The following is a 24,346-nucleotide window of genomic DNA, read 5'->3' on the forward strand; positions in this document are numbered from 1 at the left end:
GACTTTGCTGCTACTCCTTCATTGGCAAGGTAAAAGCCTGCACTCTTTTGGAGGTCAAAAAGTTGTTGCCTTCCTTGCTAAGTTAAGAATTTTTGTTAAATACCTTTTCTGCCCATCTTAGCCTCTCTGGCTCTTCTCCTTAATTTTCAGGGTCGCAATCAAGTACAGCATGTAATTACAATAATTAAAGAAAAATAAAATCACCTGAAACATGAAATAAATTATAATATACTACTTTCAGTCCTAATTATAAGAGCCAGTTGATTAGTTTGAGGAGATTAAGGAAATAAGTTGAGTTAGTTATTTCTGGTTAAAAAAAAGATTAAGTTAGTTATTTGTCCTAAATAGGTGTTGTCTTCCCTAAATTATCATTGTTAATCAAGTGTATTGACTAGAACTATCACTGTTAGAAGGGTTACTTTGAAAAAAAATGTATAGATATGAGACAAAGTAGATTGTCGTCTTATATTTTGGACCAAAATAAAAGTCAAACAGGATCTTATATTAAGGATTAAAGGTAGTATATAAGACAATACTTAGATCAAATTCTTATATCCATTACATTAAAATTTTTTAATCACACATAAAAATATATAACTAAAATAAATACGTCTTTATTTTTTAAGTTGTGCTCGTTGATCTTATAAGACATAAAAGTCACTCATCATTGTTTTTCTGATAAGTTTTTTTAGAAATTCATTAATATAACCATAATTATATTAATGAGAAAATTATCTTACATTTTGTTTTAAAAATTATACCCTAAATTCAAAAGAAAACCTTACTAGAACATATCCTATACGTATGAACGCAACATATAGTAATATTAAATTCATTATACAACCTTGTTTTATACAGACATGTGCCAGAAAACAAACCCTATTAGTCTTGTATCCACAGTGTTGCATGAAACATGAGAAAAACCGCATTGTTTATATAAATCATAATATCATTGGTTACAATTTTTTTTATTTACTTACCTGACACAACTGGATTCCAACATTAAGAGTCGGGAGAATTACTATAAAGTCCTAAATAAAAAACATAATTACTAAAAACTTCTAGAAATGATAAGCTTTAAGATTATAAATCACAACTTTGTCATTGAGACTTACTAGTTGTTGAGACCTTAGTGTATTTTTTGGTACGAGAAAATTTAGATAGGTTGGGATTCGAGGGTTCACTAGGACCCAGGCATGCTTCAAGCTCAGAAAGCACTTATAGAGTTTGTTACAGAGTGTCTACCAACAAAGTTCTTACATCAATAGCAAGATTCGAATTCATGATCTTGTGAGTTATGAGCTAACTTCTTACCAGTTGGACTAACTCTTGTTGGTACAAATTTTATTATCCTGTTGCTGGGGCCTGCTCTTATCCACAGGCCTTGCCTTGTCTCAACAAACGGTACCATACATGGGCTTATATTTAATTATTTATAATCCCCATTGGACCGTATATAATTTTTTTGGGCAAAACATTGGACCGTATATATTGAGGATTGAAAATATATTATCCTACAATATTATAAAGTTATTAGAACGGCAACTAGATGCGAATAATTCTATAAGTATTGTACTGAAATCTTTCTGAACAACTATATGTTGTAAACACATCATGATTCATTTTGTGGAAGAGTGAAGAGCAGTTTACTCTTATTTTGGTACAGTAAAAATAATCATGCATCAATTGAAATTGATTTTCTTCTCAAAAGATCTTAAGAGATTAAACTTCATTTTATTCCAGTTTTAAGAAAATCCTTTGTCTTGTTGATTATTGACGAGAATGTGGCTTTTTCGTTCTTTCTCCCAATAAGCTATAACCATTAAAAGTTAAATTTAAAATGTTGTAAATTTTTTTAATATTTTGCTAATTTTAATTGATTTCCTTAGTCCTAAAAAAGTAGTTAATAAAAAAGAGCGGAGAGGGTAATTAAGTTTGAAATCAAAAAATGAGAAGTGGAACAAATCCAGCTTGCTTCAACTCCCCTTGATTTAACAGAAACATATTTTTCAATTTTGATTTAACAAAAACTGAAAAATATGACCAGCATCATAAAATTATCTATTCAATCAAAAGCCATCACACTTCTTCAAAACAGTACAAAACATCAAGGCCACCATATGAAAGTAAATCAAGAAACTGATCACTACTCAGCAGCCACGTTGCTCTCAGGCTTCCATTTCGGCAACAATCATATTTCTGCTTTCCGTCGTCTTTGTTTCACTTCTCTTCTTTATTGTGTAGTAGTACTAACTTTTTAGTACTTGTCAAAAAAGCTCAGACCAATTGTCAAGGCTGATGTTGAGACCAAGGAAGCTTTCAGGATGCTCAGAACCTGCAATACCCATGAGTCTGATATAACAAAGTGAAAATAACCACACACAAAAAAAAAACCATTTAACTTCTAATTTGCATCATCTCCTTTGTTCTCTGTCTAAAAATAAGAATATGACTGCATAGGGGATTTAATTTGATTGGCGATACGACGTCAAAGATTACAAAATACGTACCTCTTGTGCCCCAATGCAGATTGTTCTTTCGTCCAAGTCATGGTGATGCACCTTGAATTTAGCTAAAGATGACAAAACATGGTGAGATGAAAAGGGTTCCACAGACAAGTCATCGGCAACCATGAACTTAGTTCTACTCTTTGCATATCCATTCCCTGAGTTTTCCTCCATTATTGGAGACTTAGGGTCACACATTCTTAGTCCTCTCGCAGCAGGTTTACTATACAACCTTTCATCGGCAGTCAAATAATATGAACGATCCAATCGGCTGTAACAATAGCTTAACTCTGACGGACACTTCAATTCATCGATAGGTAACATTTGGTCATTCACCTTAAAATATGGGGCCACCTTGAGGTTGGCCAACATGTTTTTCATCTTCTCTAACTTGAAGTCTGCGGTTGAATCGAAGTTGTTCAAGCTGGTATATAATTTGTCCACACACACCAACCCAGAGTTTCCTTCCAAAACTCTCTCTACAGCTCCTAGTGGGAGTGTCAAGAAACTAAGAAGCTGGTCCACGAAATCTTCCCCAACTTGAGCAAACAATATCTTGGACTTTGATTTTGAGATCAATACCTTCATCTTCATCGTCCCAGTGCTCTCTCTACCTCTTCTCTCGTCAGTTATCTTGAATGGAGTTTCGGAATTCACAAGGCTGTGTTCCTTCCTTAACAATAAATCTGTGAGTGCTGTGGTCGAGGTCAACATGCGCTTGAGCAGGTCCAAAATCTACCAAAACATAATTAAGCATCAGATAATGAGAGATAATAAGATCCATCAAAGTGAAAAATTAATGTTTCCAGAAGATAACCTCATTTGAACCAAGAACCACGGTGAATTCCTGGGGTGGATCTTTAAAGCGTAGATTCTTTAGCAGACGCAATATTGTATTCAAATCAGCAGGAGTTACATTTAGATCCTCAGCAATAATAAAAGATGCAGTCTCCTCTACATAGCCTTCCAATGTATCATCTGCATTTTGGACTAAGTATGAAAGAAGTAATATTAACAGTCGAATCAAATATGGTTTGTTTAAGGATAACAAAATTATAAAATGCTTTGCAAAAGATACTATTACCTCCAGTATCACGAGTTTCGTTTTGATCGGATCCACTGCATAACAACGATTTGCAAGGCGTCAGAAGGAATGTAGAATGCCCCCCACATTCGCATTTCATATTCTTGGAACTGCTCACCAGAGAACCATCTTCATAAAAACAAGAGTCACAAGCATAATACTTGGTTGGATCAGTATCGTCAATGCTGAGTTTGAGTTTCTGATTATAACGTTCCATGGAGTTCCTTGGCTGAAGCAGCATTTGCTTGCATGTCTCTGAATTCAAATACTTGGGATCCAGATTACACACACTTGCATACAGCGAGCTTATGCATCCGAATTGACAAGGCTTCGTGTTTGAATCCTTACTCACAAGTCTCGCAATAGTGCCCAGTGGCAGTGTCAAGAAGCTTAAAAGAATATCTACAAAATCTTTCTCTGCTTCAGCATAGAGGACTCTGTTTTTCTTTTTGTTTACAACAACTCTCAATAAAATTGGATCCGGTGTTGCAGTTGAATCCATGGGAGCAAAATTACTAACCCACCAGATCCAGCAAATGTTTCAGAAACTGCAATGAGGACGTAACCTATTTGAAATTGAAATATATATAATATGTATTTATATATATATATATATATATATATATATAAAGCAAGCAAGAAGATATATAGTACCTGTATTAGAGAGTGGCTCTCGTTGTGGAGGTTGTGGTTACGAACAAGGGCTCTTCAATTATTGGAAACTAAGGATATGACGAACTAAGTATATGACGAAGACTTTGCGACTCCCCCTTCATTGCCAAGGTAAAGGCCTCCGCTCTTTGGAAGTCAAAAAGTTCTCGCCTTCCTTGCGAAGTTAAGATTTTTTGCTAAATGCCTTTTCTGCCCATCTTCGCCTCTTTGGCTCTTCTCCAGAATTTTCAGGGTCGCAATCAAGTACAGGATATAATTACAATAATTGAAGAAAAATAAAATCACCAAAAACATGAGATAAATTATGATGTACATACATATATATAGAGGACAATATTTAGATCAAATTACTTGTATCTATTAAATCAAGTTCCTTAATTACACCTAGTCATGTGTTACACATGGTCATGTGTGATTAGAGAATATAATATAATATAATATAATGGACATAAAGGATTTAATCTAAATATTTTCCTACGTATAATTAGTACTAATTTAACAAACTTCTTTACTATACTCAAATTAGTCAATCAGATCCTAATTATAAAATCTTATTTGTAAATTATGAACAAAGTCTTATAATTGGGATTGAAAATAGTATTAAGGACCGGAGGTAGTATATAACACAAATCTTTTAACATATTTATATTTAATTTTTTAAAACTATATAATTAAAATGAACATGTGTCTTTATTTTTTAAGTTGTGCTCGCGGATATTACAAGATATAAAATCACTCATCATCGTATTTATGATAGTAATATTAAATTCATTATACAATACTCCCTCCGTTCCTTATTACAAGAGACAAATAACTAAATTCTGTTGATAAAAAAACAGTTAAAATTAGTTAAGAACAATCAATATGTAGAAGGTATAATTTTTTTCCCAAAAAAGCCCTCATTAATAAGGAGAGAGTATGAGAGAGAACAATGGTACTAAATTATTCAAAGAAAGAGAAGTGGGAAGGAGAGAGAGTGTGAGTTGAAGACAATAAATATGGGTAAAATAGAAAATCAATACAAAAAAATAGAGATAACTTCTAAGTGTCTCTTATATATAGAAACATGCCATAAGCATCAAATATTTCTGATAATAAGGAACGGAGGGAGTAGTGTTTTATGCAAACATGTGCCAGAAAACAAACCTTATTAGTCTTGGATCCACCGTGTTGCATGAAACATGAGAAACAACCGCATTGTTTATATAACTCCTAATATCATGCATCACTCACAAGTCTCGCAATAGTTCCCAGTGGCAGTGTCAAGAAGCTTAAAAGAATATCCACAAAATCCTTCCCTGCTTCAGCATAGAGCACTCTGTTTTTCTTTTTGTTTAGAACAACTCTCAATGAAATTGGTTCCGGTATAGCAGTTGAAGCCATGGGACTATGGGAGCAATATTAGTAAACCACCAAGTCCAGCCAATGTTTCAGAAACTGTAACGAGGACGTAACTTGTTTGGATTTGAATTTGAAACATCCACATATATAAAGCATACAAGAAGGTGGCACCTATACTGGAGAGTAGCTCTGGTTATGATAAAGCATACAAGAAGGCGGCAGCTATATTGGAGAGTAGCTCTGGTTATGGAGCTTTTGGTTATCAACAAAGGCTCTTGAATTTTTGGAAATTGATGATTTTCTCCCATTTCTCCTATTTTTTGAAGTCAAGTCATTAGAATTTTCTCTCCCTTTTTAGCGAACATTGGGGCTAGTATACCTCTCTTATCCTTATTATTTGTTACTTGCCAGAGTCTCTTACATACCAAAAAGAGTATTAAATAAGTGAAAGAGTATGAATATTGAAAAAAATGTGATGCAATACTAGTATATTTTCTCTCACTCATTCCTTCTCTTCTTGCCTTTACTGTAATTAATAGGGACGAAATTGAAAATGAAGCATTAAAAAAGATACAGGTAACAAATAAAAATGATCAAAATTTCTTCCATAAATGATAAAGATCAGAGTGGTAAATTTTCCCTGGCTTTGTGACTTTAAAATAATTATAGTTTAATATTAAAATTAAAATTACATAAAAATTATTAAATAGTTTAGACTATTAAAAGTTTTCAAATTACGTCTGGTTAAAATATTATCATATTAATTCTTTAATTATCTTCTTGGTATTCTCCATCTCCCCTTTAAATCGAGAGTTGTTACGAAGAGAAAATTTGTACAAAAATAATTAACTATTTAATTTAGTTTCAAAGAGAAATTTATTTTTTTAAAATTCCAAGCAATAATTATTTGGCAACATAAAAATATTTCAATTCAATTTCAATTACGTCAGTGTTATCCTTTTTTTAATTTAATACATAATATAAAAATAAATATATTTCAAATTTTTTTTAGCATGCTCGAAAGTTAACAAAATAAATATGGATTTCAATTAATCTTATATAAAAATAATCATTTGTGTCCCTTTACACTTTACAGTACACAACCTCAAGCATCTCAATTGCACCCACATACACACACCGCCGCGTCGTCAGTTTGCATCATAAATGGACAATATGCATAATCAATTAAGTTGACCATGTAGATAATCCATACTTAATTCACTACCATTGTACACTTTATTTTCGTCTCATTTTAAATATACACTATGTGTAGCCAATTCAAATCATAATTAGATTGTATAAATTTATCTGGGCTAATTACTTGGATATGAGAAGAGGACTTGCTGATTTTGTTAAGAGGACTTGTTAAGGAGCAGTAAAGCACCATTATATAATTATTGATTCAATCACAAGCCATCACACTTCTTCAAAACAAAACAACAAGGCAAAAGTCTGAAAAAGAGTTGAGAAATTGAAGGACGTTGCTCTCAGGCTTCTATTTAGCCAACGGTTATGTTTCTCCTTTCCGTCTTTGTTTCACCTTCTTCTTTAATATTATTTGATAAAAATTCCTTCAGGCCAATTGTCAACGCTGATGTTGAAACCATGGAAGCTTTAAGGATGCTCAGAACCTGCATTTGTATGCATGCATGAGTCTGATACAGAAGGCAAAAAAAGATTGCAGCGAGCATGCAAATAAATCCGATCATATTCAAGTTAAAAAAAAAACCCAAAAAAAAAAAACATTAAGCTTCTTGTTTTTTCGATTTAAGCAAAATTTGCATTTCCTTTAATTTGTCTGTCTAAAGGTTAGAAGATACGTACCTCTTGTACCCCAATACAGATTGTTCTTTGCTCCAAGTCATGGTAAGGCACCTTGAATTCAGTTAGTAAAGATGATAAAACATCGTGAGATGATAAAGGTTTCACAGACATGTCGTCGGCAACCATGAACGTGGTTCCAACCTTGGCATATCCTTTGCCTGATTTTTCCTCCGCTATTGTGGACTTAGGATCGCACATTCTTACCTCTCTCTCATTCAAGTTTGCATTGGCACTCAAATAATATGAACCATGCCACGACCAACAACTTAACTTTGACGGATACTTTATTTCATCGATAGGTAACATCTGGTTACTCGCCTTAAAATATGGGGCTACCTTCAGGCTGGCAAACACGTTGTTCATCTTCTCCGACTTCAAGTGCTTGGTTGAGTCAAAGTTGGTCAAACTGTTATATAAATTATCGACACACGCCAACCCAGAGTTTCCTTCTAAAACTCTCTCGACAGCTCCCAGCGGGAATGTTAAGAAACTAAGAAGGTGGTCCATGAAATCTTCCTCAACTTGAGCAAACAAGATCTTGGACTTCGATTTTGATATCAATACCTTCATCTTCATCGTCCCACTGCTCTCTCTGCCTTGTCTCTCGTCAGTTATCTTGAACGAGGTTTCGTAATGCACCAGGTCGTGCTCCTTCCTTAACAATGAATTTGTGATTGCCGTCTTCGAGATCAACAAGCACTTGAGTAGGTCCAAAATCTTCCAAAACATAATAAATTAAAGAATCAGAAGATGAGAGATAAAGGAAATAAGACATAATTAATGTTTCCAAAACTCAACCTCATTTGAACTCAGAACCATAGTGGATTCCTCCGGGGGATTTTCAGAGCGTAGATTCTTTAGCAGACACAATGTTGTATTGAAATCAGCAGGAGTTACAGTTAGGTCATCATAAATAGTAAAAGATGCAGTCTCCTTTACATAGCCTTCCCATGTATTATCTGCATTTTGGACTAGGTATGAATGAAGTAATATTAATAATCGAATCAAATATCGTTTGTTTAATAAGGATAACAAAAAATATAAAATGCATTGCAATTATTACCTTCAGTATCACTACCACTCTCCTTTTCATGGGATCCACTAACCAGAGGACTGCATAAGAGCGATCCCCAATCCTTCAGAAGGAACGTAAAATCCTTCCCACATTTGCATTTCATATTCTGGGAAGTGCTCACCATCAGAGAAGGTCCTCGAACAAGACAACATTCACAAGCATAATACTTGGTTGGCTCAGTGTCATCAATGTTGAGTTTGAGGTTTTGATTATAACGTTCCATGGAGTTCCTTGGCTGAAGCAGCATTTGCTTGCATGTCTCTGAATTCAAATACTTGGGGTCCAGATTTCCCACGCTTTCATACAGCGAGCTTATGCATCCGAATCGACAAGGCTTCGTGGTTGAATCCTTACTTACGAGTCTAGCAATGGTTCCCAGTGGCAGTGTCAAGAAGCTCAAAAGAATATCCACAAAATCCTTCTCTGCTTCAGCATAGAGCACTCTGTTTTGCTCTTTATCCACAACAACTCTCAATGAAATTTGTTTCAGTATAGCAGTTGAAGCCATGGGAGCAATATTATTAACCCACCAAATGCAGCAAATGTTTCAGAAACTATAACAACGACGAAACCTATTTGAATTTGAATTTGATATAATATACACACATCGCTATCGAGGTTATGGTTATGAACAAGGGCTCCTGAATTATTGGAAACAAATGATATGACCAAGGCTTTGTGACTCCTCCTTCTTCAACTTTCAATTAGGCTTACTCATTAAGTAAATGCCTGCACTCTTTTCGAAGTCAAAAGATTCTGGCCTTCATTGCTAAGGTAGGATTTTTTGTTAAATGCCTTTTTCTGAGGGGTTGCAACCAAGTAAAGTGTGCACTTATAATAATCGATGAAAATTAAAATTACCTGAAACATGAATAATATTAAATTATGATACTATATATTTAGTATAATATAAATCTTTTTATCACATATTGATATTTAATTTTTAAAATATATAAATCATTTTTTAAGTTGTGCTCGCGGATATTACAAGACATAAAAATCACCCATCGTCATATTTGTTTAGAATTTTATTAATATAACCATAATTATATTAGTGAGAAAATCATCTTACACTTTTGTTTTAAAAAAGGTTAATATAATTTTTAGTCTGTTAAGTTTGCCTTCATTTTGGTTTTAGTTCCTCAATTTTTAAACCATAGTTTTTACTCCTTCAAGTTTCTTTTCATTTAAAATATTGATACATATAATTCAATACAAACTTGTCCCATTCTCCCTTTTAAAAGACTAAAACTTATAGTTTGAAATTTAAATGATTAAAATTAAAATAAAGGCAAACTTGATAAACTAAAAATTATATTAACTTTTTTAAAAATTAGACCCTAAATTCAAAAGAAAACGTCGCTAGCAAATATCCTTCACCGTTTTTTGGCCGCAGCACATATCCTATGCCTATCAACGCAGCATATGGTAATATCTGAACCCCATTGGACCGTATATATTTTTTCGGCCAAAACGTTGGACCGTATATATTGAATATTGAATTTTTTCATATATTTCACTACTTTCTTTTTTCTGCTAGAAATATGTTATACTACATATTATAAAGTAAATAATAATAGGATAAAGTGCTTAAATACCTCAAAAGTATTCATGTGGATTTCTTTTGCTTTTATATGCCCAAAAAGTTTATTTTCGTAGCCAAAATACATTAGCTGTTATCTGCTATTTAGTTTGATTGTTAAATTATACAATATGACTGATGTCCATAACAGTCAAAATTAACGGCGGATAACAGTTCAAGATAGAAATGCTGTGAAATAATATTTTTGGAGTATATAAGAGTCAGAAAAAATTATTTTAGGTGCTAGATGCTCATTCTTAAATACTTCAGGATACTTAAATACCTTATCCTAATAATAATTTATTCTCAGGAAGGCAACTAGATGTTAATAATTCCATAGGCATTGTGCTGAAACCTTTCAGAACAACTATATGTTGTGAACACATTATGTTTCATTTTGTGGGAGAGTGAAGAGTAGTTTACTCTTAGTTTGGTACATTAAAAATATTCTTGTGTCAATTGAAATTGATTTTCTTCTCAAACAAACGTAAGGGATCAACCTTCACTTTATTCCAGTTTTAAGAAAATCTTTTGTTTTGTTGATCATTAACCAGAAGGTGGCTTTTTAAGCTATAACTATTAAAGGTTAAGTTTAAAAACTTGTAAACTTTTTTAATATTTAGTTAATTTAATTAACTTCCTTAATCCCTAAAAAAGTAGTTAATATGATTTAATAGAAAAGACCGTAGAGAGTAATTAATTTTGAAATAAAAAAATGAGAAATATGATCCAACTTGCTTTAACTTCTTACTATCTTTAGAAATGAAAATTAGCCTTCCCACAGTATCACCGTATATTTCAATATTATTATTTTTTATAATTTTATTTTAATATGATCATGTTTGGGTAGCTATAATCAGTAATAGGAGTATTTCCTTCGACAGACCGCAGATCGCAGTAATCATAATTCCTTAAAAATAAAGTCTTGTAAGTTGCTTTCAACCTTTTTTTTTTCTTTTTTTTCTTTTTCTTCCTTCCTTCCTTTTTCTTTTTCTTTTTTGCCAGAGAATTTGCTTTTTCTTCTTTTTTTTTTTGTCAAAGAAAATTTGTTTTTCAAGTTTTGAAGAAATTGATTTTTCTGGAATATCCACAAAATCCTTCTCTGCTTCGGCAAAGAGCACTCTGGTTTTGCTCTTTGTCCACAACAACTCTCAATGAAATTTGTTCCGGAATAGCAGTTGAAGCCATGGGAGCAATATTATTAACCCACCAAATCCAGCAAATGTTTCAGAAACTGTAACGGGGACGTAATGTATTTGAATTTGAATTTGAATTTGAAATATATATATGTGTGTGTGTGTGTATAAAGCATGCAAGAAGATATATCGTACCTGTACTGGAGAGTGGCTCTCGTTATGGAGGTTATGGTTATGAACAAGGGCTCTTCAATTATTGGAAACTGATGATATGACCAATGCTTTGCGACTCCTCCTTCATTGCTAAGGTAAATGCTTGCAATCCTTTGGAAGTCAAAAAGTTCTTGCCTTCATTGCTAAGTCGAGATTTTTTGTTAAAGCCTTTCTGCCCATCTTCACCTCTTTGGCTCTTCTCCAGTAATTACAACAATTGAAGAAAAATAAAATCGCCTAAAACATAAAGTAAATTATTTTATATATATATAATTATATCAAGTTCTCTTATCACATATGGATATGGGTCATGTGTCATATATGACTATATGTAATTGAAAAACATGATATAATTGGACATAGGAGATTTAATCTAAGTATTTTCCTATATATAATTAGTATATAACATAAATCTTTTAACATATTTATATCTAATTTTTAAACTATATAATTAAAATAAATACGCATCTTTGTTTTTCAAGTTGTGATCGCCGATATTAGAAGACATAAAAATCACCCATTATCGTGTTTCTGATAATTTTTTTTAGAAATTTATTAATATAGCCATAATTATATTAGTGAGAAGACTATCTTACATTTTGTTTTAAAAATTAGACCCTAAATTCAAAAGAAAGCCTCACCAGAACATATCCTATATGTATGAACGCAACGTATGGTAATATTAAATTCGTTGGAGTGTTTTATGCAAACATGAGCCAGAAAACCAACCTTGTTAGTCCCGGATCCACTGTGTCCCATGAAGCATGAGAAACAACCGAATTCTTTAAGGAGTAAATCATAATACCATTGGTTACATTTTCTTCATATACTCATCTGACTGGATCGGATCGGATTGCAACATAAAGTTCTAAATAAAAAACATATTTACTTAAAAATTTTATTAATAACAGAGCAACTTGCAACAACAAATTTCAGAATAATAAATAATAACTACTTATTTATTATTGAGACTTACCAATCATCGAGAACTCATTGTAATTCTCCCTCCAGAATTACAAATTTTATTATTCATAGGCCGCCTTGCCTTGTTTCAATAAGCGGTAGCATAGTTGGCCTTGTATTCATAAACCCCATTAGACCGTATATATTAAATATTGAAAATACATTATACTTTGTATCCAAAAAAAAAATACTATACTACATATTATAAAGTAAATAATAATTTATTCCCAGAAAAGGCATCTAGATGTGAATAATTCTGTAAGTATTGCACCAAAACCTTTCAACCTTTCAAGACAACTGGACAACTAAATGTTGTAAACACGTCATGTTTTATTTTGTAGAAGAGTAAAGAGCAGTTTACTCTTATTTTGATACAGTAAAAATATTCATGCATCAATTGAAATTGATTTTCTTTTCAAATGAACTTAAAAGATTAACCTTCACTTTATTCTAGTTTTAAGGAAATCCTTTGTCTTCTTGATTATTGACGAGAAGGTGCCTTTTCAAGCTATAACTATTAAAGGTCAAGTTTAAAAAGTCACAAATTTTTTAATATTCAGTTAATTTTAATTAATTTCCTTAATCCTTAAAAAAGTAGTTAATATGATTTAATAGAAAAGACTGGAGAGAGTAATTAATTTTGAAATAATTAAAAAAAAAAAAGAGAAGTGGAACAATATATGATCCGACTTGCTTCAACTCCTTATGATGTTTAGAAATGAAAATTAGCCTTCCCATAGTAATCACCATATATTTCAATATAATCTTTTTTATAGTTTTATTTTAATATGATCGTGTTTGGGCAGCTATAATCAGTCATAGTAGTATTTCCTCCCGCAGACGGTGGTAATCATGATTCCTTAAAAATGAAGTCTTGTAATTTGCTTTCAACTTTTTTTTTCCTTTCTAACCTTTTATCTTTTTCCTTTTTTTTTCTTTTTTTGCCCCTTTTTGCAGGAGAATTTGCTTTTTCATTATTTTTTTGGCCAAAGAGAATTTGCTCTTTCAAGTTTCTGGGTCGGCTTCGAAGAATTCTGTTGTTGCTGCTATTATTTCTGTTGCCAGACTAATATTTCATTTATTAACACTGCCATATTTCTTTTACATTGAAGGTCACATCTTTTTCTTTCTAAAAATTACAGTTTTCGGAGGCCTTTTTGCTTTGCTTTCATGGAAGTTTTGATGAATCATTGGCAATCGCAGACGCTGCTACATATTGCTACTAAACTTTAGTTGCATGGTTGATGCATATTTGGTGCTATATAAATATATATATATATATATATTTTAGTTGCAAGGGAGAATCTGATAATGGGAAAGCATGCATATATATTATTATATTTATTTATGTACTATATACTCTCTTTTTTTTTTGGCTTGAACTTGTTATTATATATGTGGTTAGGGTTATTATATATATTTGGAGGAAATAAAACAACCTTAAATCATTAGATAAATTTATGTATATGTAAATAAGGGTAATTTTTTCTTTTGATACACTATTTTTACCTATTCCCATATTCTTTGTAATCCAACCAAACATTTTTTATGTCTATGCATCGCTTTTTTAATGGTGTACCAAACAAACTCAAGTAATCATCATTATATTTCATTACATTGTAATTTAAAATATTTCATGGTACTAGATACATTTTAAAAAAATAATTCAAAATATTGGATATACCACAAAATATAAAATACTCTAAGATACTGAGTGTTTTATAATCCATTTAAAGAATTTATATTATTTTTTAATATTTTCATTTCACACAGAAAAAAAAAAGTTCTTTTAAAGAACACCGACTTCTGAAAAGAGAGAGATGGAGAAGTGGCTCTCGAAAGAAGCCCAACCTACTAATCATTTAGTGCTCGTTTGGATCTTTGTTTTGGAAAGATAACGTGCCTAAGAAACTGGAGAATGCCCGTTGGTGAGTCACTTGGTGATAAAAGTTTGTTTAGGTAGGCTACTTTTCAAAGTAACTCCTGGACAAAAAGCTAAGTGCGTTATAACGCTAGGATTTCTGGCTTTTAGAGTTTGTAACGTGGAGAAAGAAGGAATAAAGATGAAAAAGAAAGATAAGAGTATTTAAATAAGTTCTATCTTGATTCAATAATTTGATTTTTTTTCTAAGATGAAAAAAATTTAACTAATAAAATTTAATTAATTATTTTTCTAAAATTTATCAACTTGTATACATATCATATATTATCTTCGCTTCTTAATATAAGACCCCAAAAGACTAATTTGAATAGATTAAAGAAGCTAAATAAATTACTTCATTATATTATATGTTACATGATATCTCTAAAATATTTATATGTATCATTAGATATTTAGATTACACATTAGTTTATAAGTCAAATAAATTAATTTGAAGAAAAGCGGCAAATATAAATATTTTAAAGTAATTTATTTAACTTCATTAGCATCCCCCAAATTAGTCAACTTAGTCTTATATTAAGAACTAAAAGTAGTATATTATAAAACTTATGTCCCTTTTCTATCATTTTATATCTAAACTTATTTTTTCATTATCCATTCAAACAAGTTTTAACTTTTCAAACTGACTATCCAAATATAAATCATTTTATACTAATTAACTTTTACTCTAACTGACTTTTACAAAAGTTAGATAGAATAAAAGTCAATTTTGTCACCACCAATACAAACACACCCTAACTCATTAAAACTAAATTTCTTATCAAATGATCTTGATCCCTCTTACATTGTCTTAAAAAATACATGAAGAGAACAAAAACTACTTACAAAATATTTACAAATTATTTATCACTTATGTGTCATTCGCAGGTTCAAATTTACGGTTGGGTGCGTGTGTGATCTGTGAAGCCCTTCTTGTGAGAAAAGGCAAAAAAGGCGCACGTGTGATTTTTTTTTTTAAAAAAAAGAAACAACAACAATAAAAAAGAGAATTCAAAAGCATACCTTAACTAGACATCAATACTGCGTATACTAGCCTTGGATCTTGTCAGAGAAGCACCCATTATGAAATACCCCAATTATATAACACACGACACATGTTATTGGTAAAGTCACTTCAGGAACCATTGATAGAAAAGTTTCATCCAAATACAAACAAACTCCAATGAAATCCACATTTAGCACAACCCCACATGGCGCCAAAATTAATTGGTACAATAAAAATATTCATGCATTAATTGAAATCAATTTTCTTCTCAAATGATCTTAAGAGATCAATCTTCACTTTATTCCAGTTTAAGAAAATCCTTTGTCTTGTTGATTATTGATGAGAAGGTGGCTTTTTTCGTTCTTTCTCTCAATAAGCTTTAACCATTGAAGGTTAAATTTAAAAAGTCAATTTTTTTAATATTTAGCTAATTTTAATTAATTTCCGTAATCCTTAAAAAAGTAGTTAATATGATTTAATAGAAAAGGCTAGAGGGAGTAATTAGTTTGAAATACAAAAAAAAAAAAAGAGAAGCAGAACAATATATAATCCAGCTTACTTCAATTTCTTACGATTTTTAGAAACAAAAATTAGCCTTCCCATAGTAATCACCATATATTTCAGTATCATCAGTTTTTTATAATTTTATTTTAAAATGACCATGTTTGGGTAGCTATAATCAGTCATAGGAGTATTTCCACCTGTACTAATAATAATTTCTTAAAAATGAGGCGTTGGAATTTGCTTTCAAGGTGTTTTTTTTTTCTTTTTGACCTTTTCATCTTCTTTCTTGTTCCTTTTCCTAGCCCTTCTTGCCGAAGAATTTGCTTTCAAGTTTTGAAGAAATTGGTTTCTCTGGGTCGATTACAATCATAAAACGTCATGTGGCTATGGTCAAGAAAAGAGTAAACATTACTACGTTTTTTTTTATCAAAAATTTTTTGAAAAGGGGTTGTGCTCACCCACGATCCAAGGGCAGGGCGAAATTTCCCTTCCTCCTAGGTCATACCAATGTTGGGCAGGGCGAGCCGTTAATTACCCTCAAGTGTTTACTTAGGCAGCCAGGAGCTAGGATGCCTCCCCAAACGCCGTGACTGGAACCACAACAAAATAGTACTCCCTAGGGATCGAACACATGCCAACTTGGTCATATGTCTCACCCCTTCACCAGCTAAACCCACAGACGATGGGTAAACATTACCACGTTATTGGTCTACAAAGGAGGATTTAAGACTTCGATTCCTTGCGGGATTAAAATTCAAATATGACTAGGTTTAAAGAATTTATATTCTTTCAGTCTTAAATGTAAGATTTATTTTGTAACATAAATTACACTACAAAATAATTTTATATTTAGACTTGGAAGAATATTATTTTTTAATATTTTTATTCCACACAGAAGAAAGAAGTTCTTTCAAAGGACACAGACTATTGAAAAGAGATCAAGAAATGGCTTTCAGAAGAAGCCTAAGCTGCTAATTATTTACTTATGGAAACCAAATTTCTTATGAAATGATCTTGATCACTCTTACTTGTCTTAAAAAAAAACATAAATAGAACAAAATTCAAAACTTAAAAAATACTTACAAGATATTTACAAATCATTCGTTACTTGGGAGCACCTCCTAGGTTCAAACTTAGTTGGGCGCGCGCGTGTGTGAAGCCCTTCTTGTGAGAAAAGGAAAAAAACAACATCAACAAAAGAAGAGAATTCAAACGCATGCCTTGGCAAAACAAGACATCAGTTATATATACTGCGTATACCAACCTTGGATCCTCCAAAATCCTATTATTGTCTGAGAACCATCAATTATGAAATACTCCACACACGAGACATGTTATGGTCGCCGGAGCAGTGGGGGCTTTGCTATTTTAAAAACAACAAATAAAATAAAAGACAATATGGTCATTTCAGCAAATTTATAAATTCCAAATTAGTCTCTTGTAACTAAATTGGGATTTCTCAAATTCATCATATGTTTTTGGCATTATGAAGTTTATTTGTCATTTTTCTGTCATTTTCCCAAAAATAAAATCGCCTAAAACATAAAGTAAATTACGATATACTACCTCATGTCCTTAATATAAGAGCTAGTTGACTAATTTAAATAGATTAAGAAAATTAGTTAAGTTAGTTATTTGTAATAAATAAGTATTGTTTTTTCTAAAATATTCTTACTAATCAAATATATTGGCTACAACTATCATTATTATAAGGACCTGGGGTCTTATATTTAAGACCAAAATAAATATCAAATGAACTTTTATATTAAGGACAGGAAGTAGTGTATGACATAAATGTTTTAACATATTTATATTTAATTTTTAAAATATATAATTAAAATAAATACGCATCTTTATTTTTCAAGTTGTGCTCATCAATACTACAAGACATAAAAATCAACCAGTGTTTCTGATAATTTTTTCAGAAATTTATTGACATAGCCATAATAATATTAGTGAAAAAAAAATTACCTTACATTTTATTTCAAAAAATAGACCCTAAATTCAAAAGGAAACCTCACTAGAACATATCCTACACGAATGAACGCAACATATAATAATATTAAATTCATTAAAGTGTTTTATTAGTCCTGAATCCACTATGTTGCATGAAACGTGAGAAACGTCCGCATTATTTACATAACTCATAATATCATTGGTTACATTTTTTTCATATATTCATCTAACTGGACTGGATTGTAACATTAAGAGTTGGGAGAATAGTTATAAAGTTCCAAATAAAAAATATAATTACTAAGATTTTTCATTAATAACAAAGTATTCTTTAATGATAAGTTTCAAGATAATAAATAATAATTACTTACTTATTATTAGAACCTATCGGTCCTCAAGATCTCATTATAATTTTTCCTTCAGAATTATAAATTTTATTATCGGGTTGCTTGGGGTTGCCCTAATTGATAGGCCTTGCCTTGTTTCAATAAACTGTACCATTTATGGGCTTATATTTATAAACCCCATTGGACCATATATATTAAATATTAAAATATGCTGATGTTCTTAAAGGGCAAGAATGCCAACCTTAATAATTCCTATTATGCCTTGATCAAGATTAGTCTGAGTCCGTTGATGTGCTTAAAAGATGGATTGGCTCAGGATACAAGGTGCCAACACAAAAAGATAGATATATATATATATATATGTGTATGCTGATGTGAGGATCTTGTTAGTAGATGATCTGTAAGTACTTCTATAAACACTCTCTGAGCCTAGAGGCACGCCCTGGCCTTGATGAGCCCTCGGGACCCGACTCACTTAAACTTTTTTGTACAAAAAGAAATATTGAAAATCTATTATGCTTTGTATAAAAAAAATATTATACTGCATATTATAAAGTAAATAATAATTTATTCTTAGAAAGGCATCTAGATGTGAATAATTCTATAAGTATTGTACTGAAACCTTTCAGAACAAGTATATGTTGTGAACAAATCATGTTTATTGTGGAAGAGTGAAGAGCAGTTTACTCTATTTTGGTATAAAAAAAATGTTCATGTATTAATTGAAATTGATTTTCTTCTCAATTGAACGTAAGAAATCAAGCGTCACTTTATTTTAGTTCTAACCAAATCTTTTGTCTTGTTGATTATTGACGAGAAGGTGGCTTTTTCGTTCTTTCTCCCAATAAGCTATAACCATTAAAGGTTAAATTTAAAAAGTTGTAAATTTTTTTAATATTTAGCTAATTTTAATTAATTTTCTTAATCCTTCAAATAATGAGAAATGGAAAAATATATGATCCAGCTTGCTTCAACTCCTTATTATCATTAGAAATGAAAATTAGCCTTCTCATAATAATCACCATATATTTCAATATAATCATTTTTTTATAATTTTATTTTAATATGATCACGTTTGGATAGCTATAATCAGTCATAGGAGTATTTCCTCTCGTAGACTGCAATAATCATAATTCCTTAAAAATGAAGTCTTCTAAGTTGCTTTCAACTTCTTTTTTTTAGCTTTTTATCTTTTTCTTTCTTTCTTTATTTTTTCTTTGGCCCTTCTTTGCCAGAGAATTTGCTTTTTCTTTTTCCTTTTTTGGTCAAAGAGAATTTGCCTATTCAAATTTTGAAGAAATTGGCTTTTCTAGGTCGGCTTCATTGAATAAAATATCATGTGGCCGTACTCAAGAAAAGAGTGAACATTGCAACATCATCCGGTTGTTTGGAATACTCAAAATACTTTTTAAAAAACTATGTTTTTATATTAATTAAGACAATTTTTTTATATATATTTATTTCATATATCATAAAATTATTTTTAAATTATAATTTGGTTTCTACCTAGATACCCACGTTATTAGTTTTGAAAGGAGGATTGAGATTTCCATTCCTAACAAGATCTAAATGTTTACATTGCTCTAACACTTTAAAAATTTTCTCAAAAACATCCAGTACTTTAAAGTATTTTGTAATATATCCAGAATCCTGGAGTCTTTTTAGGTGTGTCTGGTACCTTAAATATTTTCAAAGGCGTATAACACCTAAAATATTTTTTTTGTCTTGTTGCTAGATGTACCAAAAAATATTTTAGGATACTAAACACATCTAAGAATATATTTTAGGGAGTTGGATGTACCAAAAAATATTTCACGGTGTTACGTATTTAAAAAAATAATTTAAGATATTGGATATACCATAAAATATGAAATTCTCTAGATGACTGAATGCTTCTTAATCCATTTAAAGTATTTATATTATTTTTTAATATTTTCATTTCACACACAAGAAAGAAGTTCTTTCAAGGAACACCAACTAGTAAAAAGAGAGATGAAGAAATGGCTTGCGGAAGAAGCCCAAGTTGCAAATCATTTACTTATTGAAGCTAACTATCTTATCAGTTATCAAATGATCTTGATCCCTCTTACATTGTCTTAAAAATACATGAGGAGGACAACAACTACTTACAAATTATTCATCACTTGTGAGTCACCCGCTGGTTCAAATTTACAGTTGGGTGCGTGCGTGTGATCTGTGCAGCCTTTCTTGTGAGAGAAGGAAAAAAGGTGCACATGTGATTTTTTTTTTTAAAAGAAAAAACACCAACAAAAGAAGAGAATTCAAAGCGTGCCTTAACAAGACATCAATACTGCGTATACCAACCTTGGATCTTGTCTGAGAACCACCCATTATGAAATACTCCAATTATATACACACACGAAATATGTTATTGGTAAAGTCACTTCAAGGACCACAGATAGAAAAATTTCATCCAAATACAAACTCCAATAAAATCCACATTTAACACAACCCCACATGGCACTAGAATTAATTGATATAGTAAAATTATTCATGTGTCAATTGAAATCAATTTTCTTCTGGTAAAAAAAAAATTGAAATCAATTTTCTTCTCAAATGATCTCGAGAGATCAATCTTCACTTTATTCCAGTTTTAAGAAAATTCTTTATCTCGTTGATTATTGATGATAATGTAGCTTTTTCTTTCTTTCTCCCGATAAGTTTTAACCATTGAAGGTTAAATTTAAAAAGTTGTAAAAAATTTTTAATATTTAGCTAATTTTAATCAATTTCATTTAGTCCTTAAAAAAATAGTTATTATGATTTAATAGAAAAGACCGGAGAAAATAATTAAGGAAGTGTTTGAATAGAATTAAAACTATAGTTTTAAAAGTGATTTTATGGTATATGAAGTAAATATGTAAAGAAATTTATCTCGATCCCAAACACCCCCTAAATTTGAAATGAGAAAATGAGAAGTGGAGCAATATATGATCTGGCTTACTTCAACTCCTTACGATTTTTAGAAACAAAAATTAGCCTTCTCATAGTAATCACCATCTATTTCAATATCATCATTTTCTTTTATAATTTTATTTTCATATGACCATGTTTGGATGGGTAAAATTAATTGTAGGAGTATTTCCCCCGGTCATAATAATAATGAAGTCTTGGAATTTGCTTTCAATGTGTTTTTTCCCCCTCCCTCTTTTTACTTTTTTATCTTCTTTCTTTCTTTTTTCCTTTTCCTGGCCTTTTTTGCTCGAGAATTTGCTTGTAAGTTTTGAACAGACTGGTTTGTCTAGGTCAATTACAATCTTCGTTTGAATAAAATATCACGTGGTTGTGCTCAAAAAAAGAGTAAACATTACTATGTTATTGGTCTACGAAGGAGGATTAAGAATCTGATTACCTGTGAGATCCAAAATTTTTATGTTGCTCAAATGTGAACAGGTTTAAAGTATTTATACTTCTCTAATACTAAATGTAAAATTTATTTTGTAGTGTAAATTATACTATAAAATGATTTTATACTTGGACCAAGAAGAATATTATTTTTTAATATTTTTATTTAGTAGAACTAGTGAAAAGAGATGAAGAAATGGCTTTCGGAAGAAGCTTTAGCTGCTAATTATTTGCCTATTAAAACTAAATTTCTTATCAAATGATCTTGTTCACTCTTACTTGTCTTAAAAAATACATAAATAGAACAAAATTTATAACCTAAAAAAAATATTTACAAATTGTTCGTCACTGGTGAATATTTCGCAGGTTCAAACTTACAGTCGAGTGCGTGTGCGCGCGAAGCCCTCCGTGTGAGAAAAGGAAAAAAGGAAGCCGATGTGATTTAGGGGGGAAAAAAAACAACAACAATAAAAGAAGAGAATTCAAATGCATGCCTTGGCAAAACAATACATCAGTTATCTATACTGCGTATACCAACGTTGGATCCTCCAAAATCCTATTATTGTCCGAGAACCATCCTTATGAAATACTCCACACACAAGACATGTCATAGGTAAAGTCACTTCATGAACCATAGAAAAGTTTCATCAAAATACAAACAAACTCCAATGAAATCCACATTTAACAGAACCACACATCACACCAGAATTAACTTATCCACGACTTGTACCGAGTTCTGAATCCCAAGCAACCCCCACGGCTAGAGTTGGCCAGAATACAAAAGCCTTGCAACTTCAAAAGAAATAAAGGCATCGATGCAGGCATATTTTACCTGCTCAGGAGTAAGCCACAGATTGTCCCATCTGCTTCTACTGATACTCTTTGGCTTCTCAATTTCCTTCCCAAGAACACGCAGAGCCAGGGTCTTGAGCCCCGATTTCTTCAGTTCATTATCCCCCAGCTGGTCAACCGCCAGATCGCGCAGATCAACGAATGTGGCCACACTCAGTTCGTAGTCGCACACGAGTTTCTCCACATCCTCTTCGATCCCAACGCCCACGAAAGTGTGATTCGCGTTTGCCAGAAAATTGATCAGGGATTGGGGGATCTTTGGGGCGTGAAGGATTTGGAATATGAGGCATCGAGGGCCGACGCAGAGTTGTAATATGGCGACCGGATTCTCCATATTGCGGTGGAAATTCGGGCGCCATTCGACGTCGAGGCCAACGATAAGAGGTTGGGGAAGGGAATGGAGGTTGGGGGTTTCGGAGAGCCAGGAATCGACCATGGAAGGGGAGGAAGTGAGCAGTGTGTGAATGTTGTGAGTATAGAAGGAAACATCGTAGAGATTGTGAGTGTCGTAGGGAAGGGCGTGGTCTACTATGGCGATCGACATTTCGGATTTGCAGAGAATCCAAGGGGACCGAGAAGCTTTTTGAATAGCGGAGGAGGAGAGAGTGAACTTCGCAATGGAGACGACGCTGGCTCCGAGTCAAAATTCAAAATATATTTATCATTTAAAATTATTGTTACCATTTTTTTAAATTCTTAATGATATTGTATTTTACGTTGTTTTCCTATTGTGATTTGATTTGGATTAGATTGGTTCGGCTTTTCTCGATATCATTGTTGTTTTTTTTTTAACCTTTATATCATTGTTGATCGGCAATTTTAAAATTGTACATTAGTATACACCCAAAAAAAAATTGTAAATTGATATATAAAATACTACCTCATATCCTTAATATATGAGATTGTTTGACTTTTATTTTTGTTCTAAATATAAGATCTTAATTCATTTTATCTTTCATATTTATCTATTTTTTTAAGATAATCTTCATAGTAATGATAATTTTAGCAAATACACTTAATTAGCAAGAATATTGTAAGAAAGACAACACATATTTATTATAAATAACTAACTTAATTAATTTCTTAATCTACTCAAATTAGTTAACTAATTTATATATTAAGGACCAGAGTAGTAATTATTAAAATTCAATAGGAACTGTTCATAATAGAAACTATAAATTATGCCCATGGAGACGCGTCTTCTGATTAAATTATGATATATAAAATATGTTTATTACGTATGGCTCTTCATTTACGTGAATACAGTCAAATCTTTTTAGATTGTCTAACACAACAAAATGGTAATCTGTCTAAAAAGTTGGAGATCTATTAGCAGTTAGAGTGATGGACTGATTAAAAACCAAAAAAAGAAAACAAAATGATCTACCTCATGCATCCACTAGAAATGGTTAGCATATGTTGTCAGTGAAAGTATGTTTGTTGATTAGTACTAAGCCAATAAAAATAAAAGTTAAAATGATTACTTTACTAAGAATAATATTGAGAAAAAAAATACATGGAGAAAGGCAATATATGTGGAACCAACAATAAGCACTAATAATTTAATAAAGCTGAGTCCAAAAGCAACATTACCATTGCCGAAACAACACAAGGAAATTGAACAACTTGCCAAAGAGGATTTTTGTAATGATTATAAGTATTTTTGTAATTCATCAATATCTTTAATATTTATATGTGTTCCTGGACATTTTGCATTAGCCATTCACGTTAGTTAATTTGACTTCCGCTCCAGTGTCCATCAACTTTATCCCAATTCCAGAGATTTGAGGTCCACATAGACTTATATTTCTTCCTTATGTATAAAATAAAATGAAATAAGAAATAAAATAAAGAATAATTTCATACACAGAAATAATAATTATATTTCTTAATAAAACTTGTATACTACTAGATGATGAAACAATGTTATAATCATTATTATCCATAAATAAATTAAAATAGAGTAACATAGAATCGAAGGTGAATTAAATTATTATTTA

The 24,346-nt window shown here is 31.4% G+C and overlaps 2 protein-coding genes across 7 annotated transcripts in view; both read right to left on the reverse strand.

Moving 5' to 3' along the window:
• Positions 1-2,058: 2,058 nt before the first annotated feature.
• LOC114727934 (uncharacterized) overlaps positions 2,059-24,346 on the reverse strand; it is a 32,936-nt gene continuing 10,648 nt past the window's right edge. Inside the window, exons 1-4 of one of the 6 annotated variants that reach the window (XM_028914727.1) lie at positions 8,492-8,618; positions 3,325-3,497; positions 2,511-3,242; positions 2,059-2,335 (exon numbers count right to left, since the gene is read on the reverse strand). In XM_028914727.1, coding sequence (XP_028770560.1) covers positions 2,258-2,335; positions 2,511-3,242; positions 3,325-3,497; positions 8,492-8,606 — 1,098 coding nt within the window. In that variant the 5' untranslated portion in view covers positions 8,607-8,618 and the 3' untranslated portion in view covers positions 2,059-2,257. Of the gene's footprint in view, positions 2,336-2,510; positions 3,243-3,324; positions 3,498-7,102; positions 7,236-7,428; positions 8,146-8,226; positions 8,400-8,491; positions 8,619-24,346 lie in introns of those variants that run through there. The other 5 variants (XM_028914728.1, XM_028914726.1, XM_028914725.1 and 2 more) reach the window with 5 other exon arrangements.
• LOC114727935 (Werner Syndrome-like exonuclease) lies at positions 22,255-22,964 on the reverse strand. The gene has a single exon (XM_028914729.1). It carries the CDS (start codon positions 22,888-22,890, stop codon positions 22,255-22,257), a length of 636 nt encoding a protein of 211 aa, XP_028770562.1. The 5' UTR covers positions 22,891-22,964.

This window comes from Neltuma alba, unplaced genomic scaffold (assembly GCF_004799145.2).
Source record: "Neltuma alba isolate B1F8T4 unplaced genomic scaffold, ASM479914v2 tig00012515_pilon, whole genome shotgun sequence".
Classification (NCBI taxonomy): domain Eukaryota; kingdom Viridiplantae; phylum Streptophyta; class Magnoliopsida; order Fabales; family Fabaceae; genus Neltuma; species Neltuma alba.